We start from the raw sequence: 25,296 nt of genomic DNA, 5'->3' as shown, positions 1-25,296 counted from the left end.
ATCGTAATGCCGAGATTTCTAGATAGTATAGTTAAACAATGGGGTTTGGATTTTAAAAGGACATTTTGGTCATACGGCTTTAAGTTGTAATGAAGAAATGGATCCATTCCATCCATCCATCCATTTCTGGATCCACTATCCATAGTAGTCCATCATAATCCATATATTCAATGTTTCACTCTTTTTACAAAGCGAAAAAAAATGGAAAAAAAATCTGACTCAGACTTTTTTCGACTTGATTTTCTCTTTATGAGTTTCCCTAAACAAGTGTGAGTGCTATAAAAACAAAAAAAAAAGATATTTAATTACTCGTCTAAAATAAACTTGTCTATTAAATATATTACTTATATGAAAGGAAACAGCGATGCATTTCTCAATGTTTAATCGATACTTAATGGCATTATTAACTACTTAAGTTAACAAGAGAGCGAGTATTGAGTCAATTTACACTTTCACTTATAAATGGCACCATACTCTTTCTAGATAAATTAGTTTATCTGAAAGAATATTCAATTATTCTACGCTTATGTAGTACTCGAACGGGGTCCGAGATATCCGAGCATTATCGTAATTGCGCTTTTAAATTCGTGAACACGTTATTGAAAATAACCGCCTTCTTTTTTTGAAGCCGGTTAATAAAATAATGATGACGTAAATCACTAGTTGTTGCGGCGTACTCTAGTGAAGCGTAACGAAAGTGACGTCTAGAATGCAAGCGTGGATTACTGAACGCGATAAATTACCATCACTCAGTCTTTAATAAATAATGTTCTGTTGAAAAGTGATTTATAGACCTTAATATTAAATGAGCAAATAATTGTGATGCGGGAAGGATGTCGGGTTACGTGGTCACTTCTCCTCTTTTTGATGGCATACCAGATTTTGTCAGCCCAATATTTTGTCACCCAGACAACGGTCTCGCTCGGTAAATTTCAGGGCACCGGAAGTCACCTCAAAATATCGTTGTCGCTTTGCAAATATCCAGTTGATATGTTACCAACTTACTACAAAGTCTAACTGAATTATATTAGCAATGAATATTTTTACAATGACACTCGTCAGTACTCCTAAAATTCACAATAGCATTGATCACGTGGTCACTTGAGCTGGAGGAACTTCATGAGCGCGTCATATATTAGCCGCGGACTGGCGTCGCTATCGGCCGTGTACCTCACTCCACGCAGCGCTCCGTCCTCGTGCCTCACCACGCCATACTCGCCCACGATAAACCCATCAGCCGTGCGCTCCTCCACCCGGTACTTGCGGTACTGCCTCCCTTCTACCACGTACCCCACCTTGCAATTCTCCTGCTTACAGCTCTCCGTACTAGACTCTTGCACGCCGTGGCTCCGACCATCCGTCAACACGCTTAGTTTCTCATCTACCTCGTAGTTTTTCTCTGGCATTTGTTCTATTATCCGCTGCTTACTCGGCGTCACGGTCGTCATAGTAACCGCGTTTATAGGCGTGGTTACAGAGCTCATTGGAACAGGAGTCGGCTGCCACGGCTTGTAGTCTCCAGCTGGTAGATGCAGCGACGCAGGCTGACTGTAAAACTTCGCAGGTTCGCTATAAATCTTCGCAGGCTCACTATAAACCTTTGCCGGCTCGCTATACACTTTAGCAGGCTCACTATACACTTTAGCCGGTTCGCTGTAGAACTTTGCAGGCTCGCTGTACACCTGAGCAGGCTGACTGTACACTTTAGCAGGCTCGTTATAAAACTTCGGCACTTCGACGCTGCGCTGCGTGTTGTACGTGTCACTAGGTTCACTATAATCACCGGTCACTTTAGACCTGTCATGCAATATGTTAAAACTTACAGTCGTTAATCTCGGATTGTTCCCCCTTTCGCTCGGTTTATGAGTTAGACCTTGAATAAAATTTTTCGGTGCCGGCGATAGTGACAGTGACCTTCCTAGTGGAATTTGTTCAATGTTCTCGTTGTCTTCATCGGTTTCAACTTCTAAAACAGACTTTACAGAGGGCTCGGCTATGGAGTCGGTCTCATTAGAGTATTGATTTTCTATGTTGGATGGAAATGTATGGATGCCTTCAAAGTTTTGGAGACCTCTGGATTCTTTTTTGGAATGTAGTTGTTTGATGAATTCTATGTTGGCTCCGGCAAGCTCGGGCGCCATCGTAGCGTCTGTCGGAGCCGTGTGCTTGTCCGTAGACGAGTTCACAGTAATTATAGAAGACGAATAACCTTCAGTACTAGTTCTGTGTTTGTTTTCGTGAGTCCTGGGTTTGTTTTTCCCACGGCCGACTGCGACGGAAGAGGTGATCCTTACAGATATGACTTGCTCGGGTTCGGAAGCGTCTTCCAGCTTTGGCATATTGACTGCGTCGACGGACATAGTGGCCGCCCCTGCCGGCTCCAGCGGCCGCGCCCACACCGACACACATGGTAGTATCTGAAACAAGTAATAAGGATAAGGTTTCAGAATGATAGTTGTAGCCGTTAACGAGATATAGAAATGTCGGTATTGGTGGTCCTGGAAATGACGTGATATCAATTTGGCGTGTTATGTAATTTTATAAAAAAAATATTTTAAGAGGTCTAGATAGCGTTGGAAATAAAAATGAGGAATCTTGTAAATCAGAATCATTTATTCAACGTAATTATCATGGATAAACTTGTTGAAGGTCAGTGTAACATTTTTGAATTTACGTCATTTCACAAGGCGTTATGGCTGAGGAGAAGAAATGACAAGAAACTGCAACAGCAACACATCTGTTAAAACCAATGATACGGACATTAAGTACAAGTTATTTAATAACTAGAGGAACACATTCTATACCAGACATGTTTATCATTTAGGTAGTCATTAATTTTATAATAAGCTTTTTTACATAAAGTAAGCTTCACATGAGCTAAAGTCCAGACAATAAAGTCCATTTTCAATAAATGTGTGTCCCATGCACCTTGAGCGGTAGGCACGGATCGTCACGCATTGGGTGCCTCATGACGGGTACAGGCGTCGTGGTAGACCTCGAAAGAGATGGCGTGATGACTTGGACGCTTGCCGGAGGGACTGGCCGGAGTACGCACAGGACCGCGTAAAATGGTTAGAGGAAGGGGAGGCTCTTGCCCAGCAGTGGGATCTTGTAGATAAACTTTTTTTATTATTATTATTAGGCTAGATTATTATATGATGTGACGCCTATTTTGAGGTGTCTCATTTACCTAAGTGACTACTACTTACTACTATACTTCTATTATATTTATTTTTATTTCTTATCTTACATAATCTTATTTAATAAATACTAAGTAGTGTTTCGCCAACATGTAATAACTTATCAAATTCTTTTCCTGCTTCAAGTTTGGTCAAAAGTCGTGTTTAGAAAGGAATAATGCTTTAACCTTACTAGTGTCAAATTGATACTAGTTTTTTGATTGTATGTAAGTATTTTATTATTTATTAACGTGTGTTTGTATGACAGTTCCGGATGTTCTGCGTACGCGCCGGTAAAAAGTTAATATGCGGCTGACCTGCGAGATATGTGGAACTGGTCGTTAAGTGGACCGGAGTGATTCAGAGAGCCTTCAGTAGTGTTGCCGATGCCTTTATTATAGTTACGATAGTTTTACAACCGGGTGAGTGCCCTCAGTGCTCCCCACTTGTCCGGCCAAGTAGTTAATGCCATCTGAGGCGAATCTACAATAAGTTATGTCAAAAAAGAGATAGTTTACAAAGGACAGCATTCATTCAAAAAATGCCATCGTTACTCTAACTCAAATTCCGTGGTCTCTGCCCAACCCAGTGGGAAATAGGCGTGGTCTTTTGCATGTATAATTATATAGAACTATAGATAGCTTTTACAAATCGATAGTAATTGTAGGTCACCCATCAATAGTTATGTATTCATAGATACATCAATAGGTATTGCAAAAACTATCGACAGGACACTATGGGTAGTGTAGTCTATGGTTGGCTATCGATTAGGGAATATGGGAATATATACATTTTTTATGAACTAGACGAGATCCTGAAAATTTCGAGATCTCGCGGGAATGATATTTCCAATTCCGTGGGATCTCGAATTTGCGATCTCGAGTCGGAATTGCATTCACTACTATCGATACTGAACTATAGCACGGCAGCACTAGCATAAAGCGGGCCGCGTATTGTTATAGCGTAAAGGCATGTTTTATTGACCACTTAACATACAAAGGATGCCAGCAATAACGATTCTCCACCTTTCAGTTTAATCTCAATCCAGATTCTCGGGAATTGAATGTTACTATCCGGGTTGGATACATAATAACATATAGCCTATATAAGTCCCACTGCGTGGCACAAGCCTCCCCTCAATCAACCGGAGGGGGTATGGAGCATACTCCACCACGCTGCTCCAATGTGGGTTGGTGGAGGTGTTTTTACGGCTAATAGCCGGGACCAACGGCTTAACGTGCCCTCCGAAGCACGGAATCGTTTTACTTTTTCGGACAATCAGGTGATTTAAGCCTGAAAAGTCCTTACCAAACAAAGGACAGTCTCACAAAGTGATTTCGACAATGTCCCCATCGGGAATCGAACCCGGACCTCCAGATCGTGAGCCTAACGCTCTAACCGCTAGACCACGGAGGCTGTTAATATTAATTATATAATTAATAATAATAATAATAATAATAATCTTTATTCAAAAAGAAAGTTTACAAAAATGTTTTGAAGACTCTGACTCTTAAACTAGACGAATCTGTGTCTTAAGAATCAGCGGCCTCTCCCAATGTTATCAATGAAATTTTGAACAAAGTAGGTAAATTCTTAGTTACTAGAAAAACTTGACTAACTCTAAAAAGGAGCGTTCTTATTCTTATTGGGGTTATAATATTAAAATAAAATATAATAAATATATACCCATATACATACACACATACAGGCACATATCCACCATACATATATATATATATATATATATATACATACACATACTTATACTTACATACATATATATACATAAAGATCTATAAATATCGACGGTAAAAAGCAATCCTGCTGTAAACCACACCCTGGCCAAAAATTTTTTATTTTTGATTCGGAATCAGAAAAAAATTCTGCGTCGAATGGTCCTATTCCCATGGCTCTACGACCTCTAGAAATTTCTGTACAGCGTTGGGATTTTGCTTATTTTTCCAAAAAGACAACTGAATATTTGCTGTAAATAGCATTAAAAACAGCATTTTTCTGTGATATGTCTTTTACACCAATTTTGCTTTTGCAAATAATTTGATTTTTGTAGTTACAGCACTATTTAATGGTGAACAGTGCGGGTTACTGCATAATTGCATAACACATTTAAGTAACGTACTGTGTTTACTACATTTATTAGGCAATAATCTGTTGATCGACGTTGTTTACTACATTTTAAACAAGTATGATATTACAGACAATGACAACTTACGCCAATTTAAAAACATCGTTATTAACTGGTCATGCGCATTTACCGCCATTATAATACGCGCTCGCGCGTATATGACCGCGGGTTACCGCGTCGCTCAGTTACTCCGCGACAGTCGGGAAGGAGTGACATATTTGCTGTAACTATGTTTCGCTACCAATGTGGAGTATTTTTTTTAATTATTTATTATTACTTATACGAGTGGGTCACGGGATTGTCCATTTGGAGTTGGTCTAATCCTTATTTCTGCCACTAGCGAGGTGGAGCCCACCGGGTGGTTACCCATTGGGGGAGGTCCGGTGAGCGCACGTCAGCTTGTTGCGATGGTTGAGTCCGGTTTTGGAGGGCTGCTCCGTCATATTTCTCGGTCTGAAGAAGGTGGATGCTTTGGGGCGACGCCTGTTAACTACCACTTGGAAACGTCACTTACCCTCGAAGGTGACCACAATACTAACTATTCAGCGAAGAGTAGTAGGTAGATGTGGACAGCCTCGTTCCAGTCGTTGGCAGTCCAATGGAGATGGTCAATACCGCCACTGAACTGGATTAGTGGTGAGGTCAAGCCTCTCACTATAATGTGCACCGGGTCTATCTTGGTTCTTGTAGAGTATCTGGATAGTCTGCTCCAGCATCTCCAGCTTATTCACTGTAGGAAGTAATGTCTCCGCTTGGCCTTCTTCTCCTATGGAGGGGCGGCGACCGCTGTTGTTGTTGCGGTTGGTGTTGGTCGTGGTGGTTCGGAATCCACAGCCGCAGACAGGGCAGGTTTTGCCTTCTTGCGTGAGTGCTTCGACCTGTGCGGTTTATGCCCATCTGGACGGTTGCCGCTGCCATGTGCGAATTCTGGGCTGTCAGTTTGCTGGAATGCTTCGCGACGGTAGCTGCTGCTGTGGGTTTCGAGGCTCTTGCACTCGTTGATGGCGAAGTGCCCTCCATTCGTGTTGCCAGCTCGCGCACCTTTACCGGGCAGGATGAGCTGTTAGCCGGGTGAAGTCCGCTGCAGTTGCAACAGGTAGCCGGTTCCTCACGGGGACGCATGCAGTCTTTCGCCGCATGGCTCTTACCGCATCGCACGCAGGCTATGGGACGATGACAGTTGTGGCTACTGTGCCGGAATTATTGGCAGCGGTGGCACTGTGGCGCTTGGGTCTTCTCTATGCTTTGACTTTTATACCGGGCATGCATAGGAGTTCGGAGGTTTCGTAGATCTTTCGTAGAACCCCAGTGTTTGCCGGATCTCCACGAAGAAGATGCAACCAGGCTTGCCTGTGCGGGCCTGGATGGGGCGGATATACTCCTGTTCGTAGCCTCGATTCTTCAGCTCCTCCTCGAGTTTTGCGATGTCGGTATCCACCGGTAATTCGCGGGTCGCCAGTTTCAGCGAATGTTCCATCGGGGGTGTGTACGTGAACCAAAAGAGTCCAGTGTCTATCTCCAGGTTGGTGACGTAACGCTGGTAAAGCCTGAACTCCTCATCGGTTTTCTTCAGGAAGCGTACTCTTTTGCCGTACGGACGCGCGTTGAGAACATGGCCTAACTTATCCCACACCTGTCGGAAGTGGTGCGTCCAATTGGGCAGGTGATCCACCACTGTGGGCGGAACCTTCTTGCTCGCAAATGCGAGCAGTGGTTGCAAACTCACCGGAGCGAGAGTGGGCGCAGGCGTGGGCGTAATCCGCAGGGATGGACATGGAGACGCATGTGGGGGTAAGCCAGAGGTAGTGTAAACCGCCGCGTATGAGCGCGGTGGTGTCGTCTCCATGTAAAAAGAGGGCATGGAGAAACCGGAGATCGGTATAGGTTTTGGTGCGTTGACTACCGTTCTGGCGGTGTTGTTATCCTCTTATTCCCGACATGTTCTGCTCTAGGGAGTTGGCGTAGGGGCAGTGGAAAAAGGGATGGCCGAAGATCTCCGCCAGCGAAGTATGGCGTGGGAGTCGTATTTGGTGTGCGGCGAGTTGCGGCTCGTGGCAGCGGCTGGCGCCATAGGGATGCGCGAGCGAACAAATGTGCGCGTTCGTTCCTTTGTCACGCTTGCCATTGGGAGAGCCATGCTTTGACCTTAACGGCCTAGGCGTGGCAGGACTGTACCGGTAAGAAGCTTAGCGGGCCGTCCCACAGAGCACTAGCTACCACTCCCTTCCCGGTGAGACTCGCTGGTTTAGGAGCGGTAACGGTGGTATCGTTTGTCACCGCGCAAGAGGGTACTTTAAAATACACCTCCTACTTCACGCCTCAGGTCACAGAGTGGGTAGCCGCAGAAAAAGGTTGGCTTCCGAGTACCTTCAAAGCTTTAAGTACAGCGGCTAATCTGCCTAACTGGGCACCCTCAGGCCTGTTGGCTTATATTTTGTACCGGGTACGAGCCATCAGCGCCCCCCATTTGTCTAGCCAAGTAAATAATGCCATTTGCGGCAAATCTACAGAAGTATTTTCTTCAATAGATACCTAGGTAAGAGTAGTGTATAATGTTTTTGATCTCACAATTTACCTGTTAAATAGTATAGCACGCTACAGGAAAATTACCATCTTGCATACACTTTAAGCGGTTGGAGTACACTATTGTTGCTTAGGTGTATGCAAGATGGTAATTTTTAATTTCATAATTTAGCTATTTATTAGTGGGTTTATGTTCTTTAACGTTTTAAAATGACTTCATATAAATGTCATTCCATACTTACATCATTTTAATTTTATTATCATTTCACAACTTCTGTTAGTTAAGACAATTAAGTGCACCAGCCAACACAGACTTATGACATTTACATCAAAATTGCTATATTGGAATAGTTATTATAAGTGAATTACAGCAATTTTGCGTATAAATAAATTACTTGATTTTGAGTGGCCCATACATTTACCAGCTTCATTTACAGCAACTTTGTGTAACAGAAAAAAAAGTGTGATTGCTGTAACCCACACAAACATAGGCTTAAATTAACTTCTAGTAAGTTTTAGGTATTTGTCTTGATAGATAATCAAAAAATACATTTTGGTTCTAAAAATCACATTTATAGGTATAATAGTTTAGGAGATATGAATTTTTTTCAAATTTTTCAAAAGTTTTTGGGCTCTGGTGAACATTTTGCATTTTGTGGGTTACAGCAGGATTGCTTTTTACCGTCGATATGTAGAATATAATGAATAGAATAAATTAAATTTTAATATTATATATATAAATAGTGTAATAAGTAAACGAACTTAAGTAAACGAACGTTAAGTGTACTTAAGTGTTAATTGTTGAATCACACCAGTATGACAAACAGATTTTTTTTTCTTGTTTGTCATACCGCTAACAATACAACACCTTTTATCTTGAATTGTCATTATAATCCGATCTTGGCCCGCGAATGATTTAATAGTTGAAAATTACTTAAAGATTCGAATGTGGTGCGTAAGTTACCATACAAATAGTTCTACGATCACTTCGGATCCGTCACATCACGGAATAGCATAGGATTCGGTTCGGATGTAGTACAAAAGCACCCTGATGTGAGGCGGTGGTCCGTCCGGGTTGAAGCGTAACCCAATATAGTAGACTTTTTTATTTTCTTTAGTAACAAGTAAGTTTTCGTCTTCTTTTTTGATATGTTATACAGCCAGTCAAGGTTTGTGAAATAGTTGCGGTTGCGGCTTGGAAATAGTCAATAAAGTGAGAGTGGTTCTTTATAGGGTGCGTGTCCGCTTTTTATTTTTATGTAGGAAAGTAAGAATAAGTACTATGGAAGGATAATGAGTGGGAATTTGATTGTTTATGGTATGAAAGGAGGATGTTAATGAATGGGACGTAAGGCAGTTTTAAAAGGAAGAAAGGCGAGTCGATGGTGTGATGTCGGTCGGGTTAGTAAATCTGCACATTGATCTGGGTCTGCCAACCATTGCTCAATGGCTCAAATTAGCTTCCAAACGTTTTTTCGATTCTGCTCCGCACCACCCAAATCCCCTGGTAGTTGCGGCTTCCGAGTACATTCCGCTTAGGGACGGTACTGAAAAGTATCGGCGTCCGAAGGACGTAATATACGATCCCGACGACCCGATCACTCTAGCCATAGAGGCAGCCAATCAGCTCGCGACACCAAACACTTCAGGTCCCCGATACCGACCCCGCCGGCGTGGTCGACGATTTCCCTCATTCAGCGCTTATCGCTATCGACCCACTAGGGTCGATTAATTCTTTCAAATATTTTTCCTCTCAGACGACGCCCTGAGCCGAGGTTCGCGCCCAACTGGGCACCCTCAGGCCTGTTGTCTTAAACGTTGTACCGGGTGAGAGCCTTCAGCGCTCCCCATTTGTCCGGCCAAGTAGTTAATGCCATCTGCGGCAAATCTACAGTAAGTCACGTCAAAAAAAAAAAGAACGGCGCATACCTTAACAATAAGCTCAGCTGAGGCCGAGTCGACTGGAGGACGAATCGAGTAAATATTTTAGAATACGGGAGATAAAATTGAAATTAGTGCCGGTTCTGGCAGCCACAAACTAAATTTTAATTCAATTTCATCATCATCATCACCAGCCCATTAACGTCCCCACTGCTGGGGCACGGGCCTTCCCTATGGATGGATAGGGAGATCGGGCCTTAAACCACCACGCGGGCCCAGTGCTGATTGGTGGTTATTAACGACTGCTAATGCAGCCGGGACCAACGGCTTAACGTGACTTCCGAAGCACGGAGGAGCTCGAGACACGGAGGAGTGCTTGAAAATCTTTTTTTGTGGTCACCCATCCTATTACCGGTCTTTGCGAAAGTTGCTTAACTTCAACAATCGCAGACCGAGCGCGTTTACCGCTGCGCCACCGAGCTCCTCATAATAATTAATATAAGTAATTCAATTTACTAGTTCCTAAACTAGTTCTATCTCTTTCTTGTATTTATCATAAGTAAAGGACAGTACTAAAGAACTATCAGGCTTAATTAAAATTAAGTTTGTATTTGAAAAATACTTCATGTGATTTTGGTAATAAAATTAATGATTTTGCTACTTTTGTTTTACTCATAATATTGCTGCCGCAGTAAATGTAAATACTTATTAATTATCGTGACAATTTATTTGTTATTAATTTACTTTGATCTTTATTTTAATTGACTTGTTTTACACGTTTTTGACGTGGTTCGTGGAAAATGATTTGATAGCCATTGCATTCCTTAGCATAGATATGACGTTCTTAAATTTAATATATGTATGTACAGTCATGAGCAATATAATGTATCCACTTTAGGACTCTGTCGCACTAACATATTTGTCATTTAGTGAGACTTACAGTTCAATTTGTCAAAAAAGTTAATGTGACATGGTATCAAAGTTTATATATATTAATGCTCGTACAGGGTATTTAGTGATATCGTAACTTATACTAAGGGGGATGATTGGGGCATGAGTATGGGAGGTTGGGGCTTGGAGTAGTAACTTATACTAAGGGGGATGATTCAGAACACCACCCAGGCACGCTTTTGTCTCAGAAAACCCCCTCAGGCTTGTTGTCTTAAATGTTGTACCGGGTGAGAGCCCTCTGTGCTCCCCATTTGTCTGGCCAAGTACCTAGGTATGTTGTAATGCCATTTGCGAGATTTGCATCTAACAATAAGTCACGTCAAAAGATAAAAAATAAATAGGATAATGAAACAGTATTACAAATAGACCATTAACATTATGTTATATTTTTTTATGTGCGTACGTGTAAGTCTGTGTAAGTAATTATTTAAATACACCGAGTAAATAATTTATTATGGCAGCAGTCATTATATTACTGTAAGTAAACATAATAAACATTACGCTAGCCTGGCAGACATTTAAATGAAATATTTAACTACTGTACAATTCATGGATATTTATACGCATATAAAATGCTTGAAATGTGATACGAGTTTATTGAAGTACAAAATCTCTCACGCGCATGTATACGTAGATTAAGAAACATAAACACGGGCAAAAGAGGTTTTATGGTTGTCCACCGGGATTCGAACCTAAGACATCCGGTTCGTGAGCCGAATGCTTTAGCCACTGGACCACGGAGGCCATACATTAATAGGTACATACCTAGCTACAGTCATGAGTACTCCACTTTAGAACCCTGTCGCACTATCATATTTGACATTTGAATGAGACTTACGGTTTAATTTGTCAAAAAGTTAATGTGACATGGTATCAAAGTGTATCATATTAGTACTTGTGACCGTTCTTATAATTTATTTATTATTCATAGTTAGTAGTTATCAGTTTCATTTTAGTCAGGTGATCCGTGCTTCAGAAGGCACCGTTGGTCCCGGGTACTATTTACTGATGTAAGTAAGTAGTCGTTACATGAACAATGTCAGGGGCCTTTGGCGGCTCAATAGTAACCCTGACACCAGGGTTGATGAGGTTGGTACTCCACCTCACAAACCACACGATAGAAGAAGTTTGATAAACCTTAATCTAAATATCTACGTAGCATGTCGCGCGTTGATGTCTTTTGTATGAGATCTTAAGAAACTGACATTGCAGTCATAGTGGGTACTGTGATGTGTGTTACCTACGGAAAATTACTAAGTTTTTATGCAGAGTCAAAATGTTATCACATTATTCTAAGTAACTAATTAGAATAACATTGTGTAAGTGCGGCGAAGCGGTTCCTAGTCAACGGAAATAGTATTTTAATGAGGTATGTCGGCCGTGGTTAGTTTTTAGAACAAGACGGGCCTTTTTTTATAAAATTCGAAACATTTTATTTATTAAATCATAAAAAATAACTTTTTATAAAAAATATCATTTTTGTTTTTTTTTGGGGCGGAAGGCAAGAGGGAAACCACTGCCTTATTTTTCCCTAAAAAAGAGCATGGAGAATGCTACGCCGACAAGAGCGTGGCTCTTAGGGTTTGTTCATTTCTGACGGATAATGCGTCGCGTATTATCAGTCGCGTAACAGATGTAAGTATGTAATCGTTACATAAGCCATGTCGGGGGCCTTTGCCGGCTCAATAGTAACCCTGACACCAGGGTTGATGAGGTTGGTAATCCTCACAACCCACACGATAGAAGAAGAACTCGCGTAATGCGAAATCAGATAAATGTATAGAAAAACACTCGACCGTTCACACTCAACCGATGATACGTTAGTGCCACGGATGATACGCTCGAAGCATTTCCCGTTTGTTATGAACAGACCCTTAAATTAGTGATCATGAAATTTTTGATGATTTGCAGACAGTGATTCGGGTTACATAATTATGATACAATTAATAATGAATTTATTAATGCTTTTTTTCGCAATTTCATAGACTTAGACAAATAAATAAATAAAAAATTGTAAGTAATTATAGACTAAAACAAAAATCTAAACTTATCAGAAATATTAATGATAGTTGAAGCTTGTTTGAAGGAAAACATATGGGATCACAATGACTATAAGTTATTTATATATTGTGCATATAATGTTATTGATTCCGTAAATACATATTGCTTCGGACGATTATTACAATGTGTTATGTATAAGTTGAAATCGTTTCAATTGTAACAGGTTAAAATTGATATTAAGTAGCAGAATAATTGACTTTTATAGTGCAAAAAATGAAAAAGAAACGGATGTGGCTTGCGGAGGAAGCCCTAAATTGGTAATTTTAGTAAATTAGAACATTTACTTCGTTGTCTGAATTATCTACTAAATACCTGTACATCGGCACATCTTAACAGTAACGTACTTAATTAAACACACGCCTATTTATCAATGGGGTAAGCAGAGACTACGGATTTCTATTTGCTACGATCCTTTTTTTTGACGTTAGTTGGCCGGACAAATGGGGAGCGCTGAAGGCTTTCACCCGGTACAACGTTTAAGACAACAGGCCTGAGGGTGCCCAGTTGGGCGCGAACGTCGGCTCAGGGCGTCGTCTGAGAGGAAAAATATTTGAAAGAATTAATCTACCCTAGTGGGTCGATAGCGATAAGCGCTGATTGAGGGAAATCGTCGACCACGCTTGTGTTTGGTGTCGCGAGCTTATTGGCTGCCTCTATGGCTAGAGTAATCGGGTCGTCGGGAGTTGCTACGATCCTGACATATTCGTTTTTCTCTTACTTTCTCCATATTCGTCAATCGTTTCATGGCTACACGCGCGCCAGACAAAACACTAAACAAAACACAAACAACAATCATTAAACATTTAAACAAACAAAAACAATAACTTAAACATTTTTTTAAGGATTTCTCTAATTTTAATAATGAGCGTCTTTCTTTGCCAGTAGCCGTAACTACCATCTTCTTTTTGGGATAAGTACGTATAATAACTCAGAATAATGAGCTGAATCATCCGCCTTATTTTTCGTTACGATGTCACTTACAGCACGCATGGGTGCTATTAATGATTTAGACTATGATTCTGAGTTGATAGTGGAATTTCATGTCAGAAAATTCATTAATATTTTCTATTTCTTTTTAATTATTTTGATCATGGGCATGGGCTCAATCATCCGTCAAAGTTTTCGTTACGATATCACTAACACCCTGTATTAATAAATTTACCATACAATTGCTTTTGTATGAATTTGTATGGACTTCTGTGTGAACGCATGTGTAGCTGTCATTGACCGAACCGACCTTGCCACGCATGTATAGCTATCTGACACTTCACTACCTCACTGTTACATTACCGACATATTTCACACATAAATCATAAATCAATGTACGCAATAGTTAAACTGAAACATTATTATCTCCCTATCGTTATCCCGTTGTTCACAGGGTCCGCTTCCCAGCCTGAAGATTTGACAGGTCCGGTTTTTTACAGAAGCAACTGCCTGTCTGACCTTCCAACCTAATAAGTGAATATCAGCCTGTATAGCCTGTACCTTACGAACGTAAGTTAGTTAATTAATTATTCGGAGTAAGCGCGTTTGGAAGAAATTGAATGTTGCAGACTTTTAAGTTTTATTAACTTAAAGCTTCAACAAAACGACCTCAGCCGTAGACATCTTCGTGATATTCCTCATAATGTTTATTCTATCATCATCATCAGCCGTACGACGCCCATTGCTGGCCATAGGCCTCCCACAAGGATCTCCACGACGATCGGTCCTGCGCTGCGCGCATCCAGCGGCTTCCCGCGACCTTCACCAGATCGTCGGTCCACCTTGTAGCGGGCCTACCCACTGAGCGTCATCCGACACCCTTCCGCCCCAGCGGCCATCGGTTCTCCTCGCTATGTGTCCTGCCCACTGCCACTTCAGCTTTGCAATTCTCCGAGCTATGTCGGTAACTTTAGTTCTCCTGCGGATCTCCTCATTTCTGATTTTATTCTATTCTAGATGCAAATATATTAATAGTCTGCCTCGTCCTAGTCAGCATTACAAATAAATCTATTACGCGTGTCAAAATGTCGATATAAAACGTTTTTCTACAGCAGTAGGCCTCAGTAAATCAATATGTATCGGATATTAACTCCATACTTAACGTCTCAATCATGAATTAATAGAATAGGAGGATAATGCAAATACCAGAACTTAACATACCAATAGTCATTTAAAGTAGTTCGGTATAAATAATTGCTGTAATTATTTAAGAACGTCAATGTTAAAAGTGATTTAAGTATCTGTTTTTTGTCGTTAGTCATTACCGGCGTAATGTAAACAAAAAGTAAACTAGATCTGTTTGGTATTTTGGACAAAAACGTGGGTGGTTCGGTGATATCTCGCGTCACTGTGCGCGAGCGCAGCCACTGCGCGGATACGCCGTGCAAGTAGGCGTATAACTGCGGAAGCAGACAAAATTCCGCTATGAAGAAACAACGGCCTTCCCGTTTCAATGGACTAATAAAATAATATTCTATACTTACATTAATAGTAAGTATTCAAGTATAATGCGCGTGTTAGTCGTGACGAGATATTATATATAAAAGCTGCTCTTTGAGTAATGAGTAAAGATACAAAAACGATTATTTTTTTACAGAAATAGCATGTTTATACAAAAAACAATATTGAATGTTGTACGACGTACGAAGGCTGCAGCCGCGTTGTAACACACGGAAAAGTCCACGAACTCGCAGTCTATCGACTGTAAAGTTTATCTATCTAAATAAGCATGAGCTATTCTAGTTATTGTTAAAGCCCCTGTTAATTTGTCACATCACGTGCTGCTGAGAAGTTAGACGAATTTCACACGACCAGTGCCGTCAAAATTCAAATTTATTTATTTGCCAATCTAGATAATTTGATTATAAAAAATAATAATTATTTAATTTCATTATTTGGTTATTATTTTTATTTGTTAATCTTTTTTTTTGATGAATGTTCCTGCTTTGGGAAAGTTCCTGGCAGTAAAAAGGCGCAAAGGCGAGTAAAAAGAGCTTTATTAGTTAACCTTTAGGCAAATAAGATCAGAGTGCAAAAAAGAACAACTTGAAAAAGAAAAGCAGCCAGTGTCTTTACTTTAATAAAGAGTTTTTACAACAGGGACGTTCTCACTTTGGGAACATTCCACGGCACGTCACTGCTCACGACGCGGATTTTGTACCGGTGTACCGCGCGGCGAGGCGGTGTTCGTGTGTTAGGCATCAGCGGGTTACATACAAGTTAATGCGATCTTGCCGACCGCTTCAGTCAGTGCGCGGTGTCGTGTGACAATCGCCTTACAGTGTCTATAATATAGATATTAATAAAATAGCACCATGAATGTGATAGTTGCGGCAGCGGGGCGAGGTGCGCAGGCGCGGCCGGCGGGCGCCACGCCACGCGCCTGCGCCGTGGCAGTGAAACACACAAGGCCGCGATATAGTTTTTGTTGCACCTTAACTGTAGCATCGAACCTCATTAATATTCATTAGCATACACACAAATTGACGACCAATCATATTTTTATTGGTCGGTAATTTATTATCTATTTGTTTTATGTTATACATATGTATTGAAATTAATATGTGGACTTTTAAGAGCGTATTTCAATTAAATTGCGTCCGTGGTCCAGTGGTTGGGCGTTGTGCTCACGATCCGGAGGTCCTGGGTTCGAATCCCAGTGGAGACAAATCACAAACATCACTTGAGGCTGATCACCTGATTGTCCAAAAGTATGATGATCCGTGTTTCGGAAGGCACGTTAAGCCGTTGGTTCCGGTTATTACTGACTAATGTAAGTACGTAGTCGTTACATGTGTCATGTCAGGGGCCTTTGGCGGCTCAGTAATAACCCTGACTCCAGGGTTGTTACTGAGCCGCCAAAGTAATCCACCTCACAACCCACACGATAGAAGAATTAAATTGCCAATTTAAGGTTCCGCCTTCAATTACGTTGTAGTAAATTGCATAATGTGAAGAGTTACTGCCATTTTGTTATTATTTATTCAGATTGACTAGGTGTATAGGTATTTTAAGCTCTAGCATAGAATAAGGAATAATAATACTACTTATAGAACGGCAACTCTTCGCTCCCCACCAGGGTCTGAACTAGGTTTATCTCACGCCTCCTCAGACATAGTTTAGACTTAAATCGTATGGCGCCACACACACACACACAGAGATTCGCGTGTATAATAACGTCAATGTGTGGTGTCTGTGTAAAACGAGGTGGTTTATATGAAGTAGAGGGTTTGTCTCTAGTATTAAGCCTCTGGGGTTGCGGTTACGAATTCAGCGGAAGGACAACATTGTCAGAAATTCTGCATTTTATTCTTAATAGGATTTTAAGGAAATTCTCCGCTAATACACAGAGTATACTTCCCAAGCCCATATTACCCTATTTTCATGTTTTTTAGTAATGTTTTGATAATTATAACGGTCCGGCCAAGTAGTTAATGTCATCTGCGGCAATTCTACAATAAGTTACGTCAAAAAAAAAAATTAAAAATATAATTAAATGGATCATGATAACATCGCGTGGTTTCCAGGATTTGTATCCCCAATATGCCAATTTGTATCCCCCTATTACATAGGACTTAAACATAGTTAGCTAGGAGTGCATGTAGGTAAATACTAAACATCTCTGCCGACCCCGTCGGGAATACAGGCCTGATACTACGATATTATGTTTTTGAAAATATTGCTGATTCTCCTACCGGCTGCAATAGAAAATCAGCGTCATACTTGTAGTCTAGCTACAGCTAGGCTGTGATTGGCTAAACTGAAGCCGTTTCGGCATTAGGTACTTGTAATAATTATTGAAGTAAGTAATTTATTATCTTCTAAATAAGAATAAGTAAGGAACGATAAAGAAACTATCTACTAACACTATTAGAACTATCAACCTAAATAGGCTACTTGTTAGCTACTTGTAAACTAGTCAAATTAGATACTCTTTACGAAACGTCAAAACGAAAGTGTTCTTTAGATTTGTATGGAAATACTGTCATATGTGACGTCATCAATGAAAGTGGTCAAACGTCGTACTCATTGTTACTAAATTCATAAATAGAATTCGAATTTAAGTCATCTCAGAATGGCTTCTATTTCTAGATTAGCATTTTATAATTTATCTTCGACCCAGTCAAACACCCTACTGAATAATCTTTCACCCAAAATCGGCACCACTGGCGTCGTTGAGCCAACAACGGCTTAAATATAGTAAGTACTTCTTCTATCGCGTGGGTTGAGAGGTGAATTACCAACCTCATCAAACCTGGTGTCAGGGTTATTATTGAGCCGCCAAAGGCCCCTGACATGGCTCATGTAACGACTGCTTACTTACATCAGTAAGTAGTAACCGGGACCAACGACTTAACGTGCCTTCCGAAGCACGGATCATCTTACTTTTTGGACAATCAGGTGATCAGACTGTAATGTCCTAACCAAACTAGGGATCACAAAGTGATTTTCGAACCCGGGACCTCCGGATCGTGAGCCCAACGCTCAACCACTCTATAGTTAATAACAAATCTATATAGTTAATATAGTAAGTACTTACTTATAAAGTGGTAGTGGTCAGTTCCATAAACAACTCACAGACAATGATTGTAATACTTACAGTGAACAGTCTCTGCCTGGGCGTAGGATGTCGGCTGTTATCGGCTTATCCAACGTTATACAGATCCGGCTTAGGATTAATTATATACGTAAGTAGGTATTTTACTGGTAGGTTCGATATGATAATAACTATAAGTTACAGTGTAATTAGCATGATAGTGCGATATAATATATAATTATAACATGTGCGATATGTCAGTAGACTGCATAAGATCACTAAATCTTTTATGATGGAATGTATACGTTTTTACGTAGGGACTTTCTAAGGCAGTGATTAAACACAAACTTTGTAAATAAGGTTATAAGAAGAGAAATCTACGGGAATAACCGTCTGGGGACCAATATTAGGCAAATGTGTAATATTTTTTTATAGTTCTTAATAAGAACGTTTTTGACGTTTTTCTTGCAGCTACTTTTCCTCTTTTTCTCATAGTTTTAGGCGGATGAGACGTTCGACAAAAACCATATTTTTATAAAATTGACGATTGAAAATGTAAGAATAAGGAATAACTACGTATAGAACGGTAACTCTTTCCTCCAGCGGCTGAGCTAGGTTTACCTCACACGCGCGTGTACGAAAACGTCAATGTAGCATCAGTGTAAAACCAGGTGTTTTATATGAACTGGGGTGTCGACTATGTTACCCACTAAATTATAAAGATATTTTTGACTTTGAAGAAGTTACACTTAGTTGGTACGCCGTCCATAGATTTTGATAATGATGAACTGTACCTAGAAATAGGTAACCAGGTAGAAAGAACACATCCCATTACCTAAGTTAGGCCATTACGCTAGACAGGACGTACTTGCTACGAAAATAATAACAATGCTAGCGTGTTATCAGACCTGTCGAAGAAATAAAATACGAATCACGCGAGTATGAAAGAAACTGAATTGGTAGCAATAAACGTGCACGCCAACACCTCACATCGATCGTTCTAATTTTTTTTACTTCACTGGTAGGTATTTTTTTATATTTCTTAATAAGAACGTATTTCAATATGTCATTATTACCAGATTATTATTACTCCAATTCTAATTTAAAAATCCACATTAAGTATATAATATTATAAAATATTTTTGAAAGTGAAAGTTCCATTTTTATAAATAGCTGGTTGGTTTTCAGCAATAATGAATAAAAAATAAAGTAATGAAAAGTTTTTACTTTTTATACATTGTTTAGAATGACAGCCAGTTCATTTTAATGTTGAAATCTTTTTAGTCAAGCAAAATATATGTGAAGAAGATTTAAATAGGTACGTACAGTTCAAAAATGGTTATAATTATAGCGCTAAGGATTTGCATACTGAATGCATACTCAATGTAGTGAGCCTGCGAATGCCTTGATAATATTAGGCGTCTTTTTATCAAGTGATAGCAGTTTAACTAGACATTCGCACAAAGGAAGTGTTTGAGTTTGACGTGTACCAGTTCACGCGCGTTCAGTTCAATACGTGTAAGGGCGTTTGATAAAAGGCTGGTGAAGGTCGACCGCCGCCCGCTGCGTACAATGCGCGATATGCGAAAGTAGCTCTGTCTATCTGTCTGTCTGTTACCTTTTCACGGTTAAATCACTGAACTGATTTTGATAACATTTTATATGAATATTGTGCGATCTAGGCAAGAATATAAGACTGTTTATTCCGGAAATCACGTTCTAAATGGATAAAAAGGGAGGTGGAAAAAAATACGTGCCAATAACCGAAGTCCACGCGAACGGAGTCGCGGGCAGAAAGCTAGTAGGTACTCGATATGGCTGCCTGCTTGCTAATTGAACAATTGCCAGCCACTGTCACACCTGCAATGACATAATGATCGTAATATTTCTGCCACTGCGCTTTTTGAGGCAAAGGTTACCTCGAATTTATTAGATCTCGATTGAGTGATAGGTTTTTGTCGCTAAGGAATGTACTTTTATTGTAAATGTGCAGTAATCAAGATAATGTAAGGACAAATATTACAATGACTGACTTTTACAGGGAATAAGCTTAACCTTGATGTAGCTTTCATGATCAATGCGTGCGTACCTACTGAATAAATGCACGTTTTTATCGTTTACAATATGGGTAGTAAGTGCTATTCATTAAATTCTTCTAAGCAACTGCGGGTTATTTTCATTTTAAATACACGGTTCCTGTGATAATCTCACATTTCCTGGCCTTAATTCTTCACTCGTGGCCAAAACTAAGCGGCGGTAATCATACATAACTGCTCTACTGCGGTACGGCTGATAAATGCTATGAAAATTGCAGGCAGGTACCTACTTACTACGAAATATGCAGAATACCGATGTTCATAATTCAAGAGGCTGCAGCAATATTTCAATTTAATTTAATTCTCATCTTTACCTTTCTGATTGATAATAATCGTCTCTTTTAACTGATACATGACAGTTTATACTCCGTGAAGATTGATTTGTGAAAGAAGCCGGCAGTGTTTTATGTAAATCGGAATGTTCACAATACTTATTTGGCGAGAAAATGCGTGAATGATGTTAAATTGAAACATTGACATATATGTACATATATCATTTATGTAGTGCCAGTAATGAGGACGATATAGACCTTTTACGACTTCTAGTAACCTTAAGTAAAACATATTGGTCTTCTCGCTGTTTTAATGTCGTTCGATATTAAAAAGACATTTCCTGCGTTTTGTAAAATTTATTAGCTGCTGCTTTTTATATGGCTTGAAACGGGTTGTCTGTAGTACCAATGTAATATTTATATTAAGTTTAAAGTAAGTTTAAAGCTTATTTCAAGTGTCTAAAGTAACGAAACGCTATGATGGCCGTTATGACGTAAGTTATAGCAATTCGCTCCGTCAATATAGTTATCTATAACTTAGTACGAAACTTGAGGAACACAATTAATGTAAATATAAATTAATACGAAACTTAATGAGCAGGACAAACGACGTCTAGTGAACCTATATTATTAACACTAAGGAAGTATGTCCTACATATTTACTTGTTAATTATCACGCGTTTTAGAATGAGAGGTAAAATGTAAAATCTTCCTTCGGTGTAAATCTTACAATGTTGCGAAGTATTTGTCGCGGAAGATTGAATGATTCGTTCTTTGTCTTCATTACCTTTATAAGGCACGGTAAGTGCAGGAGGGTGAGGCAAGTAAACCAGTTCTGATTTACCAGATCGTGCAGTATTTTAAACTCGAATGCAAATAAATCCCCGCGATAAAGAACTTGAAACTATCAAGGAAAGACGCACTCTGTGAATCTTTAATGTACTTACTGGCACCGTGACAAATAGGCTACTTGACAACTTAGTCAAATGAGATACTTTTTACGAATCGTCAAAACGAAAGATTTTTTTGATGTTTAACCCTTAATCAGGCCCCATGTGCACTGGCATTAAAACATATTTTTAAATGGCATTAAAACATATTTTTAAATATGGTGTGGTCTTAATTTTTACCTCTACAGTGGCCCCGATTCCTGCAGACACCGCCTAATTTTATTTTAAGTTATATCCGTCATTTTCATATCCGTCGAAAAGGAAAGGGACGGATGATTCACAGCTCTTAATTTTAGGAAGAATGAGTAAATTAATGTGTCGGGTTATTGACTGACGTAAAATTTTTAGACGGTTGGTTTAGATTTGTGCTTAAAATTGACGTGTGTTCCATAAATTTTATGCTTGTCGATTACCCGTCCCTTTCCTTTTCGGCGGATAAGAAAATGACAGATATAACTTAAAATAAAATTAGATGGTATTTACAGGAATTAGCACCAATGTATACCTAGGATCTGTTTCTTAAAAAATAATAAAATTAAGACAAAAACAAAGTGGTCGTATTATGCACTATGCCTGTTAAGGAGCTCTCTGTCGTTTTATAACTTGTTTCCATTATCCTTATTTTTAATTAGGAACTGCATAGTTTGAACTTTGATCTCTTTACTGATAACTGACAATGAATACTGTTTATTACAATGATTTGTAATATCAAAGTCAATCTGTCATTGTATATGTCACTGAACGTATATCGTTGCATTTTTTATAATTAGATTTGCTTTAAATGAACTTTTTTGTCGAAACTGTGGCGGTCCCATGTTTTATAAATTAGATTAATGTTATTTATGTTTAAAAAAAGCAGAATGTTATTTTCGTTATGATAAAAAACGTAGAATGTTATTTTTGTTAAAAAACAAATAAAATTCAATTATATTTTAATTTCAAAATCATCTCTTGTACAATGGAAACAGTGTCCATATCATACTACCGCCAGACGGGCATAGGGCATATAATGACCACTTTCTTTGACTAATGATTTTTCCCAAAATGAATTGTTTAGTAAAAATTGTTTAGCTTCATACGAAAGATACAAATATTGATAATCAAATAAAGGTTTTATGAATTTTAAAAAAGACAAAGATCACTAAATAACTCCAATTACCTAGGTGGTCGATAAATCGTACTATGCCTGATTAAGGGTTAAAAAAGTTTGAAGTTTGTTTGGAAATACTGTCCTGTGACGTCATCGATAAAAGTCGGTCAAACGTACTCGTTGTTACTTAATTCATAAATAAAATTCGAAAGTTAGTCGAAATGTAAAATGAGATTGATTTTTGATCATCTTAGACTGGCTTCTCTTTCTAGATTGGCACTTTATAATTTATCTTTGACCCAGTCAAATACCCTATTGTAACTGCGGCAAATTGGTATAATTATTTTTTCATTGTGTCATTACATTATGATATGATATATTTCAGTAGCACATTCATGTAAAAAAGTAGTATACTTCAGTGCCATTTTCTATAAGTAGAAACAAGTAAATACATTAGATTTACTTGTTTCTACCTATATTCCAACGGTTCCAAATTCATTCATCCTTGATTGCTTTCTGGGGTCTCGTGGTTATAGTACTGGGATTAGGATCTGGAGGTCCGAATTCGAGTCCCGATGGGGACACTGTCGAAAATCACTTTGCGAGACTGTCCTTTGTTTGACTAGGCCATTGCAGGCTGCATCGTCGGATTGTCTAAAAAGCAAGATGATTTCGTGCATCGGAAAGCACACTAAGATGTTAGTTTCGCGTTACTAGACTAAAAAGCGCCATTACTAACCCGCACTGGAGCAGCGCGGTGGAGTATGCTCCATAGCCCCTTCGGTTAATTGACACTTGTGCTCAGCACTGAGACGTATATAAACGATTTATGTTTATGTATGGATTGCATGGAACTGTACCTATTCCAAGAACATTATTAGAAAAAAAAATAGTCGGCGTTATTTCCGTGAATGTAGAGTGCGGGATCGACTAAATTAAATGCATATAGAGAAAAACCCACGCCGGCATACCTACGTACCTAACCTTTTCATACAACACATCAGGAAGTTGTAGACCAGTTTCGCCCTGAAATGGAGCAAAATTAGTCGCAATCCAGTTTGTTAAAGATCACTCTGACATTTATTATAGGCAGATCAGTATATTTTGTTTACTTTTTACTGCACCTCATTATTCCATGCGTTTTATGCTCCTGCATCGGCTAGCAGCGTTAAAATCGGTTGCTATGCAGTAATTAATATCGTATAGGTACAAAGATCTGCCACAGGCCTACTCGTCCTATAAGGAACAGAACGCATTTGGACTTCCAACTGTGTATAGCAAATAAAAACAAAGTATTAGGCAGCTAAAATAATATCCATTTTTTTTTGCAATGATAAACGTTTCGCACGAGAATTTACGCGCGTTAAGCTATGCTGACGTCACTCTAATAATTGCACACTCACGGTCAAACTTTATAAACCTAAGTACCTATCGTTGGAATCGAGCATTATTATTTTATGCAATAAAAAAATAAAAAAAAACATTTGCATTATTAACTTTGTTAAGTTTTGAACTAGCAGGACATAGCAAAAGATGCTTGATGGCGGTAACACTTTTGTAAGTAAGTAACTATTAAGTAATTATTTGTTTGTAGTTATTATTAAGTTCCTATTAAAAGTCTAAAATAAAGTAGTCGTTACATGAGCCATGTCGGGGCCTATGATGGCTTAAAGTAACCCTGACATTAGGGTTTACAAGGTCTGTTATTGATTTTACAACCCACATGAGAGAAGATAAGTCTGAACTACAATAGGGTAGTTTCCAACTACTCAAATCAGTTACTTTTTACTAAACGTCAAAACACAGAATTACTTAAGTACTTACCTATGGAATTTGTATGAAATAGCAACCTGTGACGTCATAGAAAAACCGTGACAAAATATCGCACTCATTATAAAGTACATTTTTCTTTATTAAAATTCATACACATGTTAAATAAAAAAAAGAAAACGTTTATTGTCTTTAGATCTGTTTTTATTTAGTAATAAATCAGAATTTCATAATTTATCTATGGCCTAGGAAACTACCCCAATATTTAAGTAGGTAATAATGTAGAATTAATTAAGTACTTAATTTAGAGGTAGATTGCATTTAGCTAGCACTTGATCTCAAATATTTCTATGTTTATGGAATGTTGTCTATGAAGGGTTTGTTTACAATAATATATCTGAATGCTCACCAGAAAGAGAACCCATGTAAGGTTGTTCCTCATTTCGCGGCAGGTCGTCAGTACTTAGCACACTGGATACTACTGTATTGATAAGGACATATCCACTTTTTCAGGGATCAGTAGCAAAAACATGGTTTTGGTAGAATTTATTGCATTTAAGTTGAATTTAGAACATGATATTTTTAAAGTTATTTTTTGAATATTGGCGGCGGTAATCACAGTGTAAAACTAAGCGAAGTTTCCGTATCTGGAGCGGGAATTCGTTCGCCTCTAGAACACGTGTGGCTTGCGCGCGCGCACCGGTCAACTACGGCACTCAACAGTTTATAGTGACCTTCCCAATTACTTAGCGATTTATTATATTAATGCACTTTCTTGTTACATTAACGAGGGTTCCATACAAAAGGTAATTGGAATGAATTGATTTTTTACAATACTACCGAAGTAAAAGATGTG

The 25,296-nt window shown here is 39.1% G+C and overlaps 1 protein-coding gene across 1 annotated transcript; it reads right to left on the bottom strand.

Moving 5' to 3' along the window:
* Positions 1-365: 365 nt before the first annotated feature.
* On the bottom strand, positions 366-25,296 carry LOC126368191 (uncharacterized). Its single transcript, XM_050012084.1, has 2 exons — positions 24,850-25,296; positions 366-2,417 (listed from the first exon to the last, which is right to left on the bottom strand). The coding sequence occupies exons 1-2, from the start codon at positions 24,880-24,882 to the stop codon at positions 1,098-1,100; spliced, it is 1,353 nt and encodes a 450-aa protein (XP_049868041.1). The 5' UTR covers positions 24,883-25,296; the 3' UTR covers positions 366-1,097.

This window comes from Pectinophora gossypiella, chromosome 7, assembly GCF_024362695.1.
Source record: "Pectinophora gossypiella chromosome 7, ilPecGoss1.1, whole genome shotgun sequence".
Taxonomy (NCBI): domain Eukaryota; kingdom Metazoa; phylum Arthropoda; class Insecta; order Lepidoptera; family Gelechiidae; genus Pectinophora; species Pectinophora gossypiella.
Note: the sequence above shows the minus strand (reverse complement) of the source record. Positions and strands in the feature narration are given on the sequence as shown.

Coding starts and splice junctions, on each gene's coding strand:
- LOC126368191 (XM_050012084.1), bottom strand. CDS start 24,882: ATGAGGAACAACCTTACATGGGTTCTCTTTCTG. Junction 2,418..24,849: donor TTACATGGGTTCTCTTTCTG/GTGAGCATTCAG, acceptor TACTTGTTTCAG/ATACTACCATGTGTGTCGGT.